General features: G+C 32.4%; 1 protein-coding gene across 1 annotated transcript in view; it reads left to right on the forward strand.

Moving 5' to 3' along the window:
• LOC123663672 overlaps window positions 1–17,749 on the forward strand; it is a 136,629-nt gene that overhangs the window by 88,027 nt on the left and 30,853 nt on the right. The window contains exon 4 of the mRNA XM_045598343.1: window positions 7,707–7,904. Coding sequence (XP_045454299.1) covers window positions 7,707–7,904 — 198 coding nt within the window. The remainder of the gene's footprint in view (window positions 1–7,706; window positions 7,905–17,749) is intronic.

Genomic DNA, 17,749 nt, shown 5'->3' on the forward strand with positions numbered 1-17,749 from the left:
AACGTACGATTAATCAATCAACTTGTCGTTTTTGAACTGAAAACATTGAGCCAAATTCTAGGTTGTTATGTGTGGGAGTAGACATTATTTACTAAAGCACAGTACAGATACATTTAAATTATTATATACTTTATTGCACTAAAAATAATGTACAGAAAAATTACACATAAATTTGATGGCAAAGGTGGACTTATTCCTAGAAAAGACCTCTTCCAGTCAACCAATGGTCTTGAGAGTGAATGTCATATAGCGGGGAACACAGTGCAAGCAATTACAACGTAATAGCTAAATAACTGTAATATATTACATACTTACAAGTATAAATACATACACACATTCATATCGTACATACATATACATACTATATATATATATATATATATATATATATATATATATATATATATATATATATATATATATATATATATATATACATACATACACGCATACATATATACAAATACATAACTTAATAGATAGGTAATTATATACTTACATATTAATTAAGTAGATGATTGTAAATTGAGTTGAGAAATAAAGTGCGCCTTTAATGTACGTTTGAAGGAAACAAGGGAAGGACTTTTTTGAACGCTTTCTGGGAGTTTGTTCCACAGTAAAGAGGCGCGTACCGCAAATGAATTCAGTTTGAATTTGGTATTGCACTTTGGTACATCATACAATCAGGTATATATATTTAACCAAACTTTTACTTAGTAATAATATATGAATAAATATAATAGGTAATAGTATACAAAAATAATCGATATCATGTTGTAAAGTATTAAAAAGACAACGTTTTTAATTTTATTAACGTTAAACTTATTCGTAAAATTCAGAACACAAAACCGATTACAATTAATAAATAATAATTGATATTTTTTATCACTAACCTAAAGATAAATAAAAGGAGTACAAAATACATATAAATAATTTTAAGTTAATTCAATGTTTTATTAGAGATAAATTTTAAGATATCTTATTTCGTTCGACGTATCTATGCTACGCCTAACAATGCGGACAATTATTTCAAGGTTGTCTCCACGAACCGTACAATCTGATAAAATTATACAACACACAGAGACAAATTCAATATTCCCAACGGTCACAAAAGGACGTGAGAAGTGGTCATTGTGGGAAAAGTGGAAATCATAAATAACAATTCGTATTAAATGATCCACCAGCCACAGCATGTGTCCGTAATGTATTTTTAATGTACACAAATAAATACAAAAATACGAATTTTTTTTTTAAATTTAACGATTAAATTTATTATAATAATGAAGGAATAACTATTTTTTAGTTTTAATGAAACATTTTCCTAATAATTTAATATTATATTTTATATTCTAATACTATTCTAGGCACAGTGCACTGTTAAAATGTACATGATATGTGATCAACTCTACATGATTTGTATTTTTTCTTTAAATAAAATAAATAAATCCACAGATAGATGGATACTTCTCAGTGAAATGATCGAAAACGTCGCTTAATTGTACAGCCAACGATTATTGAACAACGCTATTCAAAAACTTATGTAAGTGTCGATTAGCTGAGTGACTGAACAGAACATTTAAAAGTGCAGTTAAACGACGCTCTTACGCTGTTCCACTATTACATTTTCCCAGAGACAAATGCAGATCATAGACTTCTTAATGGCTTTTAATAATTGACATACATGACGTTCCATTGAAAAGTCAGGTCGGTGTCTTTTTCATTTAGTTGTATTATAATACTTACGTTTAATCTAAATTAAAATTAAACTTTTAGTCCCTTTTCGAGGTAAAAAAAAAACAATAAAGTGAAATTATTTCTGAAAAAAAGTTACAATTTTTTACGTGTTAATATAAAGTGTAATATTAGGCGATAATTTTTACAAAAAAATAGTAAAAGTATTTTTATTATTTTTGATTTTATTAAATGTGTATAATAGAGCGCTAATTCTCCCTTACGTACTCTTTATATTTTTTACTTTTACGGAGATACCTGTTTAAAAAGTTTTTATCAACAATTTTTCCAATCCGTAGTACTTTAGAGGCAGTCGTTATCGCAAATAACCAGGTATAGTTTGCGAATAGCAAAACAAACAACACGAATTGATTTAGGAAAGCGGAGACCTATACATAAATGTCAAAAAATTTGACAGCATCAAAACCAAGTATAAGTGAAACTGCGTGGAATATCTAACAATGACATACTTATACAATTCGGTGTCAAATAGAGGTGTCAGTAACAGAGTACAAAATAATATTTCGGGACAGACCCATAGTTTATCATTTGGATCATCAAATTAGTTGTAAAATTATCTCGAATATTTTTGGCGTTAGTCCTTCTTTTCTATGCCAAGTTACATATTTTAAATTTAGTTAATTTTATTTAATTATCTATGGTTTAAAATAAATCTATTTTTTTTTAAATAGATCGTATATTGATTTGTAACGTCACAATTTTATAGGCCAAGGAGAATCCTAAAACGAATTTAACGGACGTGCCAATACCGGAGCGATGGATACGTGTCTGTTATACGAATAGATTGATATGTTACGAGTACCACAGATAATTAAAAATAATGGCGGAAACTGAACGAGCTTTCTAGCTAGACGCTAAACCTATTAAGTACATACATAACATTGTAATTATTGTATTTTTATATAGGAGTATAGACCGTAGGTACTGTAAAACAAGAGTAGTCCTTTTATTCGCCTATTTTTTAATAATTAAATGATTGAAGATTTTTTACTTCCTGTATAAACTTGAATATATTATTAATTTTAGACTTTTATCTTCAAGGCTTGAAGACAAATGTCTTCGAGCAATGCGTCCTGCCTGTGTTAACATACGGAGCCGAGACGTGGAGACAGACGAAGGGACTGGTCCACAAGTTTAGAGTCACTCAACGTGCAATGGAACGGGTACTTGGGGTTTCTCTCAAGGATTAAAAATGAGACTATCCGCGAGAGAACGAAAGTAACCGACATAGCCCACAGAATTAGCAAGTTGAAGTGGCAGTGGGCTGGTCATCTGTGTCGCAGGACTGATGGCCGTTGGAGTAGACGGGTCCCGGAGAGGTGCTCGCGTCTTGGCTAACGCAGTGTGGGACGTACCCCGACCCGTTGGACAGGACGATCTACGTAAGACTGCCAGTGTAGGTTGGATGAGGATTGCGGAAAACCGGGATGTCTGGCGAGAACTTGGGGAGGCCTATGTCCAGCAGTGGACTGCAGTAGGCTGAGCTGACTGACTGACTGACTGACTGACTGTATAAACTTTGCCAACTTTTATTTTCGATCCTAGAAAACAAATATTGTAAAATCTTATTACAATAAGAAGCAGTCTCCTGCTAATTACCTAATTGTTATGGACATAAAACTTAAAAAAATCATCAACTGAGATAATTACATAACAAATTAAAGTCAATTAAAATAATAACCTAAAGTAAGGTGTAAAATAGCGTTTTATCGAGCAATTTTAATTACACTATTCGTATATTCGGTTATAAAAAGTGCTATAAGCGAAACTAATTCGTATTTTATTACGCGTATAACTTTAATACTGGCAAAAACAGTAAAAGAAATGGTTTTAAAAAGAAAAAAAAAACACACGAGCGTTTTTATTCCTTACCAAATAGACAGAACAACTTCTGTCTTAGAGCTATCAGACGTTTTAAGAGGCGAGATGAAAAACTCATAATTCCGTAAAAACTGTTTAAAAAAATTGCCAAATTACTTCCAGTGTTCTAGTTCCACGGTGTGCAACACATTTAGCGTTTATATATATATATATATATAACTAGTTCGGCAACAAGCATACAGCTCACCTGGTGGTAAGCGATTACCGTAGCTTATAGACGTCTGCAACACCAGAAGCATCGCAATCGCGTTGCCGACCGTATTCCTAATTCCCCACAAGAGCTCTGATCACCTTAGTCACCAACAGGAACACAAAACTGCTTTAAAGTGGTATTTAGCTGTGATCTTCTGTAAGGTCGAGTGTATCCCGTCGGGCTACTCCATTTTTTGAGCAAGAAATTTCCTGCCGTGCCAAACCTCAGTTTAATAGAACTTGAAAAAGTTATTTTAACAAATTATAATAATAATAAATGATGGCCGGACTTAATGGTGACAAGAAGACAGTATTTCCCCGTTAAAACACATTGTGATTCTGTGGATACAAATTAATGAGCCTTTCTTTTGAGTTTTTATCTGACGTATGATAATAATAATTTTAAAGACGACTTACGCTTGGGAATGCCATGTAGTTATATCGACGAGACATCTTAACTTTTATTGTTTCATAGCTTTGATTCAGAGCAGTCGTTCCTGAATTCTTTGTGTTGTTTTTTTTATAAAACAATGTAATAACTTGTATATAATGACTTAGAATTAGAAAATATAATGACTTAGAACATCTTTTTAAGAGATAAAGTATGTGCAATATTCCTAAGTCATAAAAATGTTTAGGAAAAGTAAGATTAAAAAAAAATAAGTAAAAACTATATCTTCTATTCTAGACTGTACGATATGTAATAAATATACGAAATATTAGTGTCAAATTGATATCTCAAAATTATATAAGTATTAATTGTAAGAATTTAAAGAAAACGGCAAATAACGAAGATCCGTAAAAGTGAAGTGAAGACCGTGGTTACTAAACATTTAAATCTAAAACTTTTATGTTATGTGTGAGAAAATAAAAAGGAGTAAGTAAAAGGGTACTTGGGTCATAGACCGACAAGACTAGCGTGTTCGAGTGGTAACTGGTAACCACTTAGCTAAATTCGCAGCAGCGCAGACTGCAGCTGTGGCCAGAAATAGCAGGACACTGCAATCTATAAAAACGAAAATGACTGTTCCAACATGCAATTCAAATATAAACATATTTATCTACAAAACCGTATACGGTATTATAGATAATCCTTTCAACTAAAATTATGAATGCGTAAGTTTTAGAACTATACATACTTACATCTTCTAAAAAAAACCCTTTTTTTTTAAGATAACAATTAAAATGTGTTTTTGCGAGAAAAAGCGACAAGCGTATACGTGAATAAACCTTTTTTGTAAATTTGTTTTCTGGTTTTTTTGTTGCATTTTAATATGCGCTTAATATAATGCACTTTCTTTAATTTTAATAAACTGGAACGAATTACTCAAGAGGCAAACATTTGTTAAACGTGCATCTATCAACGTTGGCGTCTATTTAAGAAACTTAAAATGTCATATATATTTAGTAACAAAAAAAAACGAGATTTGTTTCAAATATGTCATTAAACTGTTTTTAATTATACAACTTTTGTTAGACCGGCGTCCTTCCGTTTAGGGCTATATAAATATACATAGCGACATACCATCGCTGAAATTATACGTAAATAATTGTGTTTGCTCGAAAACGAAAAAAATCGACTTCAATTACATCGACAAGTAATACAACGTAAGTAGACAAAAAATTAACAAATGCTCTAGTTGTCACTACGATTTTTGAGGGTTTCCCTCTATTTTTCTGGGATTCTATCATCAGATCCTGGTTTCCTTATCATGGCACTACACTTGGGATACAAATATGTAATTTTTTTCTTATTATATGAAAATATAATTAATTGCAGTTCTGTGAAGCTAGGGTGGCATCACTAGTGATCTGAAATTAAGGTACAGATAAAATATACGTAGACATATAGACAAGCATAAATATGAATTTATGTTTTTATTTCATAATTTTGTTTCATATTCACGAAATAAATGAATGCGACGGATGCCAGTGTACACTAGCAAGTTTTCGAATAATTTAATTTCGCTAGTTACGTAACTTTACTGAAAAGATAACCAAACGTTGATTGAGACGTAGGCGGGAATCCTTGACGAAGCTATGAATGCGGCTATTTCAAATTACGAAGTCAACATCAGTCAACACTACAGATAGCGAACAATTTTTTACTGACAATTATTTATTTTTCAGTTCGCAGTTACAAAATATTAAAAAAACACTAAAACACAAGTAGCCTAGCCTAAGTTACTCCTTATTACGTCAGCTCTCTTCCAGTGAAAGTATCGTCAAAATCGGTCCAGCGTTTCAGAGATTAGCCGGAACAAACAGACAGACAGACAGACAAAAATTGTAAAAAATGTTATTTTGGTATATGTACCGTGTACACATCCATATGAATTTAGTAAAAAATTGTTATTTTATATTACAAACAGACACTCCAATTTAATTTATTTATATGGATTAAATTTGGATTTTGAGCCATAAAAAAAGACATGAGGTAGAGAGGAAAACATTTATTTTAGATAGGTGTATAGAATTATCAACCAAGGAAATATAACTGCTACTTTATTTATCTTTTTGTGTATTAATAATTGTGTTTGCTCGCAAACGAAAAAAAAACCGACTTCAATTACATCGACAAGTAATACAACGTAGATCGACGAAAAAATAGTCAAGCAACTACGCGTTATCAAAGATTACTCAGAAAGTCTGATAAATATCAGATCTCGATAAAATTTATATGTGATCACATGATAAACATCAGCTTTCGATTAAATTAAAAATTATCAAAATCGGTACAACCAGTAAAAAGTTGTTGCGGATTTTCGAGAGTTTCCCTCGATTTCTCTGGGATCCCATCATCAGATCCTGGTTTCCTATTCATGGTACCAAACTAGGGATATCCCCTTTCCAACAAAAAAAGAATTATCAAAATCGGTACATCCAGTAGAAAGTTATGCGGTATAATACAACGTAGGTCGACGAAAAAAGCGTCAAGTAAAAACGCATTATTAGATATAACTCAAAAAGTTGTTGTTAGATCTCAAATAAATTTAAATGGGACCAATTGGCACACACCACCTTTCGATTAAAACAAAATTTGTCGAAATCGGTCTACCCGGGCAAAAGTTCTGATGTAACATATATATAAAAAAAAAAAAAAAAAAAAAAATACAGTCGAATTGAGAACCTCCTCCTTTTTTGGAAGTCGGTTAAAAAGTATGTTGTCGATAACAACATGGTGGTTTGAAAATTTAAACTAAGAAGGTTATTAGCAAACGTTTTTAATTAGTTTCATTTTTAAAATCGTCCACAAAATATTCGCACTCATAATAGGATTGTTTATGACCGAAATAAAACATAACCTCACGTATATGTAACAGTTTAAATCTGACCAAATATTTCTCTTACACTTTCTGTTGAATAATGAGCCTGTTTTATATGAATTTTGTCAGTATACTCATAACTGTAGGTAATATTTTTACGTCAAAATGAAGAGTTTGCATATTTGCTCGTATTTAGCACTCGTGCGCAATTAACACTTATTGTTTGCGATGAACAATCGAACGGAGTATCACTTCTGGAAGTCTTTTTCACTCGTTTTGTTTTTTTTATATTTTTTAACCTTTGTTACATAGCTTCATGATGGGGTTTTATTAAGATCGTAAAGTAGAAGAAAGATTGTAATAGTGATTATTACCATTATAATCTAATTCCTGTAGTTTTATAATATAATTGTAGAAAAAAAGTTCATAAATATTAAATAAAAATTGGAAAAAAAAATAGAGGAACCTATCCTTGATAGCCGAAGAAGGTCACATAAGGAAAAAAGAAACAGAAGTTAGTCTTCGGTCACTTCTTGTCATCTTTCGAAACGTTGTCACGACTTTAAAAAGCATATATTATATTACCAGAGTCTTACGCTTTTCGTTTCTTTACAGAACTACGCAGCGTCAACTCCCCCAAAGCCATCATCAGCGCCAGCGCACACGACTCTCCAGCGGTCAGTGCGGGCGGCGGGCCCTTCGCGAGTCATACCACGCTTCCATTTTCCTAAAGGGCGGCCGCCGCCCGCCCATCAGCAAGATCACGCGCTACATAAAGTACAGTCGGCGTTCGCGACGTTCCCTAACAGCCAGGTTTGTTTATCGAATTTATTACTTTACTCGATTATTGAACTAAGATATTTTATGTCGATATGATAATTTGATTTTAACATAAAAGTTTTTACCTTGTTATCTATTACTGAAAACTGCATGTTAACAAGAAGAAACAAACTCACAAACACATTTCGATTTGAAGGAAGTAACTTATGTGTACGCTGAGGCTTTATCACGAATGATATTAATAGTAAAAAAATATCGATTTCGACATGAGATACTTTCGCAAATTCAGATACCAAGTTAAATTGATTTTACAAGTCGAACGACTTTAAAGTTACTTCAGAGTTTTATACCTGTAAATGGTAATGTATCAAAAGAAACTAGTAAGTTACAAACCTTGTGACAAAAAATAGAATAAGTAAACGTATCTTTTATTTTATGTAAACAGATACATTGTATTTATTACATATTTATTATTTTTCTAATATACTCAATTATAACAGACTAGTTGTGCCCATATACATAATATATTTTATAAATATAGTTTATAAATTCATTAATTCTATAAATATGTTATGAACTAAACCTTCAAAGAACATAAAATTTTTTAACATAATTGTGTTTGCTCGCAATCGAAAAAAAAACCGACTTCAATTACATCGACAAGTAATACAACGTAGATCGACGACAAAATAGTCAAGCAACTACGCGTTATCAAAGATTACTCAAAAAGTAGTTATCGAATCTCGATAAAATTTATATGTGACCACATGATAAACACCAGCTTTCGATTAAATTAAAAATTATCAAAATCGGTCCAGCCAGTAAAAAGTTATTGCGGATTTTCGAGAGATTCCCTCGATTCCTCTGGGATCCCATCATTAGATCCTGGTTTTCTTATCATGGTACCAAACTAGGGATATCCCCTTTCCAACGAAAAAAGAATTATCAAAATCGGTACATCCAGTAGAAAGTTATGCGCTATAATACAACGTAGGTCGACGAAAAAAGCGTCAAGTAAAAACGCATTATTAGATATAACTCGAAAAGTAGTCGTTAGATCTCAAATAAATTTAAATGGGACCAATTGGCACACACCACCTTTCGATTAAAATAAAATTTGTCGAAATCGGTTTACCCAGTCAAAAGTTCTGATGTAACATACATAAAAAAAAAAAATACAGTCGAATTGAGAACCTCCTCCTTTTTTGGAAGTCGGTTAAAAACGATTGGTACTACAAAGATTTTTAACACAAAGGCGATGACGTAAGAACTATTAAAGAGTCAATGTTGCTTCATGAACCGAAACTGGGTCTTCAGAATTAGGTTTTAAACATGCATCCTTTGACTTACAATTTCTTAGACCTATGGGTCTGTATCATGATTTTACTACAATATTTTATACATAGAAGATGACGTAATTTTTTTTTTGACCACACCTTTGGATAGGTAGGAAATTCTTTGTTGACTGAAAGTTTGCATGTAAATGATGTGCATGTTACGGTAAAAAATTATAAACGCTTCATAATTCACTTCATAATGGAATGTCCATAAATATGCAATAAGCGTGTGTTTTACGTTTTTTAATGTCTCTTCAATATATTTATAGCAATACTCCTCATCACATCATCACTTCAGCCTATCGTAGTCCACTGGTGGACATAGGCCTCCACAAGTTCGCGCCAAAAATGGTGCGAACTCATGTATTTTATCCATAGTCACCACGCTGGGCAGGCGAGTTGGTGTCCGCAGGGCTAGCTTTGTCGCACCGCAAACGTTGCAGCCCGTCTTCGGCCTGTGTATTTCAAAGCCAACAGTTGGATAGTTATCCCGCCATCGGTCGGTTTTTCTAGCTGCAATACTAGCTGACCCGATTACCAATCGTGTAATTTGTGAATTCGTAAGCTAACCTCTGGAACTATTGAACCGATTTCAAACCGATTTAAAAATTCATTCAGTTTCTCTGGACGGAAACAAAAGAACACAAGATAGTCTCTTTAGTACACAAATTAGGTGTGGCTTAGCTATCATTACAGCCTATACAGTCCACTGCTGGACATAGGCCTCCACAAGTTTACGCCAAAAATAACGTGAACTCATGTGTTTTGCCCATAGTCACCACGCTGGGCAGGCGGGTTGGTGACTGCAGTACTGGCTTTGTCGCACCGAAGACGCTGCTGCCCGTCTTCGGCCTGTGTATTTCAAAGCCAGCAGATGGATGGTTATCCCGCCATCGGTCGGCTTCTTAAGTTCCAAGGTGGTTGTGAAACCTTGTTATCCCTTAGTCGCCTCTTACGACACCTACGGGAAGAGAAGGGGTGGCTAAATTCTTTAGTGCCGTAGCCACACAGCAGTAGTGTGGCTTAGCTAGTTATAAATAAAAAAAAATTTAACCGACTTCAAAAAGGAGGAGGTCACTCAATTCGACGGTATATATTTAAATATATTTTAATGTATGTTCGGGGATAACTTCTTCGTTTATGAACCGATTTTGATAATTCTTTTTTTGTTAGAAATGAGATACCTCTGGTATGGTACCATGATAAGGTTCTAATCATAACCAGTATCTGATGACGGGATCCTAGAGAAATTAAGGGAAACTCGAAAATCCACATTACTTTTTACTGGGTGTACCGATTTTGATGATTTTTAGTTTAATCGAAAGCCGATGTTTATCATGTGGTCACATTTAAATTTCATCGAGATCTGATTGCAACTTTTGGAGTAATCGTTGATAATGCGTATTTACTTGACTAATTTTTCGTCTACCTACGTATAAATAATATAATAATCTTGTCAATATAAATGAAGTCGTTTTTTTTTTCGTTTGCCTGCAAACACAATTATAATTTATCACATCTTCTAAACCTATTAAATAACTAATTTTATTCTTTGAAAAGTATATTTTTGATAATCAAAATCGAATTATGATAAGTGCTTAAATAAATTAATAGTAAAGTATAATTTCTGTTTTCCCGAACTTTCTCTTATGTAAGGTTCTGAATAACCTTGAAAATTTTCGCAACCTTAACATATGATTTCTATATAAAATCAAAGACGTAAAGAGTACCTTGAAATTCATAGAAACTTTCAGTTAGCTATGCTATATGAAATCAGGTGCTTATTGCACCATTGCATAGCATGACGAAGTGTTATAGAATTTCTTAATTAAGTTTCTATCGATGCTTAGTGGTTCTGCGAAGCATACCACTTTACAATATCAAGGACAAATTATTGTAATATGCTGTAAATGTCTAAAAAAATTAAAATGCAAAATATGATTTGAATTAAAACAAAAACTATAAGTTTGTAAATACAATCACCCTTAAAAGTAATTAGATGAGAGAGTTGTTGTGTAATAGTTTATTAATAACATTTTTTAAATATGCTTTTTAACAATTTTTTTTTGTAACTTTGTATTGCCATATTTTTACGTGTTTTTTTTTAAGTTTTTCTTACTTAAAAAACCATTCTTTGAACACCGAGCACCAAAAAATTAAATTATATCATTAGGTTTAGTCGTACGGAATTTACGGGCGTACGTACATTATATTCATTTTTATTTATATAGATTTACTTAAATGAAGTATATGTAACAATAGCCTAAAATACTCTTTGTCTTTATTCGATACTTCATTATAAGAATGGTCGATAATTTGGATCCTATCCAAAATTTTAACAAGTTTTTTGTATGTCTTAATAAATTAACGCTTCGTTATGAATAGAATGAGAAATACCTTATATACAAGTTGATTTTTTCTGTTACCTTATGAGAAGTACGCTTCAGCCTGTAATATCCCACTGCTGGGCTTAGGCCTCTTTTCCAATGTAAAAGAATCAGAGCTAATCTTATGACAATTATTACACACAAATCAACTACGATACAAACATTCTAATATTTGTATTTTAATTATTAATGGTGTGCGGTTACGGCAGTAATATAGCAACTCCCTCTCTTCCCGTGGGTGTCGTAAGAGGCGACTAAGGGATAATACAGTTCCACTACCACCTTAGAACTTAAAAAGCGGACCGATGGCGGGGTAACCATCCAACTGCTGGCTTTCAAATACACAGGCCAAAGACGGGCAGCAGCGTCATCGGTGCAACAAAGCCAGCTCTGTGGTCATCAAAACGCCTGCCCAGCGTGGTGACTATGGGCAAAACACATGAGTTGGGGAGGCTGATGATTTTTAGCTATAGCAGTCGGCTGTTACCTATAACACAAGCATTAAGTTGGTAACTTTAGAATAGACCCTGTAGGAATGCTATAGAGAAAATAAATCCTACAGCTAGTCTTTATGTAATACTAAAAATATATAGCTGGAGGTTATTCAAGGATATAATTTATCCGTTGTCGCATTAAGGATCTGGATAAATGTATTTGTCTAGACAGCCGAGATATATAAGAGACATCTTAACACCCACATATTTACTGAGTCAAGTAAATAATATTTATAATATCTAGATATTTCTTTAAGTGTTTTCATTTTCTTAAGAGAAATAACATAGCTTCAATCTTTTACAAATATTATAAATGTCTGTGGACGTACCTACATAGGTAAAACTTTGCATTTTAATATACTTACGCGAAGGAAACTGTCGTGTAACTTTTAAATTCGTTCACTTAGTAAATTACGTTTGAAGGTATATAATATTAATGAATATATAATAATATTAAATGTTTAAAAATGTTTTTTTTTTTTAATATAAGCTCACTAGATGTACACTTATATATACATACAAAGCTAATTAAGTACGCAATAAACAATTTTCATTTAACCTAATATAGTATTTTATAAAATTGAATTAAAATAAACCATAACTTCCTCTTCCTCGGCCTTCACAAGAACTATTTCAGATCAAACAAATATATACAAAGAAATTTTACGAACTAGTTATTTTTATTTATATGTCGTATTTTTCATGACATCTAAATTTAAAAATAAACGCTATAATAAATACAGACAGGAATCCTGTTTCAAAGACGACGCCTGCCGGCACCCGTTCCTTGGAGGCAAATTTGGCGCTCATCCAAAGTCGAACATGCCTCAGCCTTGTTACTCCAGTTGCCCTTATATTCTACTCGAATGCGTCAAATGCACTCCGCTAAACGAATGAGAGGATATATTTGAACTGTCTATTCTCATTTGAATATCAGCGATGCCTTTCTGAACGCGACTGAAACAAGAATGTGAAGTTTTCGTCAGTTCGTCACGAGAAGTATTCCTGAAGAGACGCGCTAATGACGGTGTTTAGTTCATTTCTTATCTCGTGAATGAAATTTTGTGTCGAAAATAGTTGCCATGCATGAAAATACGCTGTTTTAAATAACACGCGTCGTTGAGTTTTCGTTTCAAAGGAATTTATAAAAAGCTGTTGGTTCTGAATGCGCTTGATTGGTTAGATTACTGTTTAGAAAGATGAAGGCGTTAAATTAACTAGCTGTAACCTGCGCGCGTTGCAACGCTTTTTATTTATTGGAACGAAGTTCCTTACGGCAGGCTGGACATTTGGCTGGGCGAGCGAACTGAAAAAAATGTGATACTAAAACCGTAAGAAAAATATATAACGGAAGTGACGTAATATCACTCACACAACTGTATAATATGACGTTTGTAAAACTAAAATATTACTAGTAAACTTTTTTCTTAATTATTTATGTAATTTTATACTGTCGACAAAAATAAATAAAGCCGAATATTTTTTATATCACTTAATAGTTTGAATTATTATTATTATTTTGTTTGATTTATTTTATTTTACGGTATTTGTTATTTTTTAAAATACTAAATTTCCTAAATACTTTCATGTACTTAATTAAAAACCAATCAACAAAATAAAAAAAAAAACAAGAACCAGAAAATATATATAAAATTTAGTTTAGATATTTAGATATTTAGATTTAGAAGCAGACAAGTAACACACTCATACTCGTATATGTATAACATAATGCTATGCTGCAGCTTTTCACAGTCCACTGCTAGACATAGGACTACCCAAGTCTGCGCCAAACTTTACGGTTCTCCCCAATCCTTATCCAATATAGGCGACAAATATCGATTTGTTAAAAATATGCGGTTTATTGCGTAAGAAGAATGTAATGTGTAGGAAAGTAATCACTCTAAAAGCAATTGAGATAAAAGATCTTTAACAATTAGTAATTCAACGTGAACCGTAGAATTGAACGACTATTTTATAGCCGTCGGCGCGAGTACTGAAACGTAACTCAACATTGGTACTAACATCTTGTTTTATATGTCGACAACGAAATAACGGAATAAAATTTTATATTCCTTCTATTAACCAGAAATTGTTTAGCTCACGACTCTATTTGTACAGCATTTGGAAAGTGAATCGTTTGATTTATTGTAAATCTTTTCTTTGCTAAAATATACGTTATGTTTTTGAAGTAAAACTTCTCTACGCACGCTTGACTTGGGGAGTAAGCTGGTGGATGTGTAATCAGAGCGTTACGTAAAGTGTGATCGGGCGAGGCGAACGGAAGTTGAAAGGGAGACATAAGTTTGATGGAGCTCAAAAAGTGTTACGTCAGTCGTGTGGTCTAAAGAACACTCGTTTTTTGCTTATACCTAATAAGAGCCTGTTTCACCAATTGTGGATGACGCTATTTAACGGATGGTGACATCCAACAGATAAAAAATTTTGTTGTATTCGAATTCCATTGTCTTTATGAGATATTTTTATTCGCAAAAATGTATTGTAGTGTATTAATTGAGGTGAAACAGGTCCTAACGGTTTATTCTGTCACCTGCTGTTAAAGTCTAATCGTAAGTTATTTGCAGGATAAACTTTATCCACAACAGGTGAAACAATCTAATCTAATAATCTAATCTAACTATAGTACAGCTCGCTAGATTTACCAAAAACTTGGTAATTTATAAGTTCAATGATATGTCCATAATGTTCAATATTCTATACGTTAAGTTTTATAAAACGAAGTAATCAAATTGTCAAAAGCTAAAATGTTCCTAAAATAGTAATAAGTTGAATGTTTTCAATATAAAAGTTCACTTTTCCCACATGAAATAATAAAAATTCAATTTTCTAAACAAGAAAACAGTGACGATCGTTGTTATGCTGATTCGAACCGTATAAAAAAGCGTCAAGCGGCTTTATCGACTTTCACACCTCACTGAACAGATGAAATTAAAAGACAATAGGCAGAATTAATGAAAACGATTCTTTGCATAAATTTAGATATCGAATACTGGAATCAATATCGTGCTGTAATTAATACTATTTTTTTACGTTATTTTCGTTTAAAATAACCCATTTTCTAAATATTTTTTGTCATGTTAGACAATTTATATATAGTGAATTTGACAATGATATTATAATGACATTGATTCAAATTCGATTTATTATATAACTATATGTCTTGCTGTCAAAAGTTAATAGTAATTTTTTTTTATAATTTTTTTTAGTATTAAAACCTTCCTTGGGCCTTAAGAAATATACAAAAAATAAATTAGCGGAATTGGTCAAGCCATTCTCGAGTTATGCGCTAAGCAACATTCATTTTTATTTATATTATAGATTACAAATACCATTTAATCTTCTTATTTGCTTATTGATAAATTTGATAGGTAATTAAATTTTAGTTCTGTGATTATTATTTGTATTAATATTTTCTTGACTACTTTTGATTTTTTATATAAATGTAATTAAAGATTTTTATTAACTTTATTGTTACTTAGCAGGACATTTAGTTTTGAATTTCGATGTACAATAATTTTAAATATACTGGCTTCAGTGACATTAACATAATTATGTTGTGTACTCACTTATTGTTGTGTTGATACGATTCTTACGCATCACAAATTCAAATTAAAAGACACATAACTAGTCTATAACAAGACGAGACGTGAATCGTAAAATTGTAACCAGTCGATGTCTGTCTTATCTATAAATACTTCATGGTATTGAGAAAAAAGAAATTAAATGTCTAAAGTAGAACAAGTATCTATAAAATGGTAGGAAAGTCAAAACTGTACATTGAATATTTTTATTAAAGGATACTTGGGGTGTGATCTACAGTCGATACCGAAGACAAAAATATAGTTTGTAGAATTTTTGTCTGTTTGTCTGTTTGTCTGTATGTATGTACGGGATAAACTCAAAAAGTAACGCATGGATTTACTTCAAATTTGGCACGAATATTATTAAGAGGAAAGGGTACCGGGTCTTTCTCCATACAAACGTAGTCGACTGTTTTCTCCCTGGATAATGACACTAGATCAAATATTTTTGTGACATAGAACTCTTTGCTGCCATGACCATGCCCCTATGTTTTGATTTTTTTCATATTCTTATTATCATAGGAATTAGGAGACTTCAAAAACTCGAAATATTGCATAATTTTTTGTACATTTTCAGACACTCATTAAAAAAAATATATGCATAATTTCAAAAAAATGAAAACATAGGGGCATAGTCGAAGTCTTCTTTTATATTCTAAAAAAAAATTTTTTAAAAAATTGCCATTTTTTGAGGAGAAAACAGTCGACTACGAAACACTGTTTTGGTCAAAAATTATGTACCTAAAACGGTCTGAGCTGCAGTTGTCCCTTTCTTGCTTCTTGGGGGATAGGTCTGGGGGAGGGAAGGGTCAAAGCAATACGTATATACGCCAGCGAAGTGATGCCTCATAGTCGACAATTATATCGATACACTAGTGATGTTATTTTTAGTCGATATTTTCTAAAATTCGTATTAACAAAATTAAATAATTTCTTTTTCATAACTACAATAAAACCGTATTTGTATATGCGGTTTTTATTGTAACACTGTGCAAACCTGGACTAACGAAGGGTTTCGCTAACAAATAACAATGATAATTATGGTAAATAACTGTGTTGTTTGTTTTTGGTATCAAATGAAAGGGCTCAATACAAGGATTTCAAAAAAGTATATTATGATTATTATTACCGTAATACTAATAAAAAATACAATAAGAAAGTTTAAAAAATTAGGACTGCTCTTTCCCATGCCTATGCCAAGCAAGCTGCGAGCCGCGCTTCTTCCTCGCCTCCTAGGCGAAAAACAACTTCGGGGTTTACTCTTTCCCATATATTTTTTTATCAATTTCGGAATACTCTGTAAAAAGCTATGCATGGTCAAACGTAAATAAATATAGGTACGTAGCGACTTTAGAACCTCCTCTGTTTTTTTTCATCGGTAAAAAATTGCTTAGCTGTTATCTTGACATTACTGAGGAGCAGATTATTAAATTTGGTCGAATCTATGTACCTATGCGATTCGTATTTGGACTTCGCAAATAGAATCATATTTCTGAATTGCGTAAAAAACTCAAGTGGCACCACTGGCGTAGCATTCCTTGGAACCCCGGGAACCTTGGGGCCCTGTATCAAAATTAGTGGGGGGGCAGGCAAATGATGGGTAAAGATTTCTCACAAAAAATGCTTGCATTGAATTAAAATAAATATTTATTGATTATAAGTTATAACTTCCTCCTAGAATAGACAATAGTGAGTGTAGTCTGCTGTAGCTGTTCCTGTTCCATCGAAATCCTTAGGTAATTTTTTATCAGTTTTAGTTTTGAAAAATATCAAGTTAATACCTCCGGAAAATTGGATGCAAGGCTATTGAATTTTATCAGTAATAATTCCATGAGTTCTTTAATGGAATGAATGTTTTGAATTTCGGATTTTAAGCTAATTTAAAGAGCTTGTAGTTCCAAGCTGGAGAGTTATTAGCCTTGACCTGCAGCAATAGATGCGGGGGATCGTTCGCTTCAGCCTGTGAGGCCAATACTATTAGTGAATTCCTATGAATCTTCCGCATCTATATGGGGGATTCACAGGCGCATAACCTGAAGAAGACATTCAACGCTGCCTCCA

The sequence above is a fragment of the Melitaea cinxia genome, chromosome 2 (assembly GCF_905220565.1).
Source record: "Melitaea cinxia chromosome 2, ilMelCinx1.1, whole genome shotgun sequence".
Taxonomy (NCBI): domain Eukaryota; kingdom Metazoa; phylum Arthropoda; class Insecta; order Lepidoptera; family Nymphalidae; genus Melitaea; species Melitaea cinxia.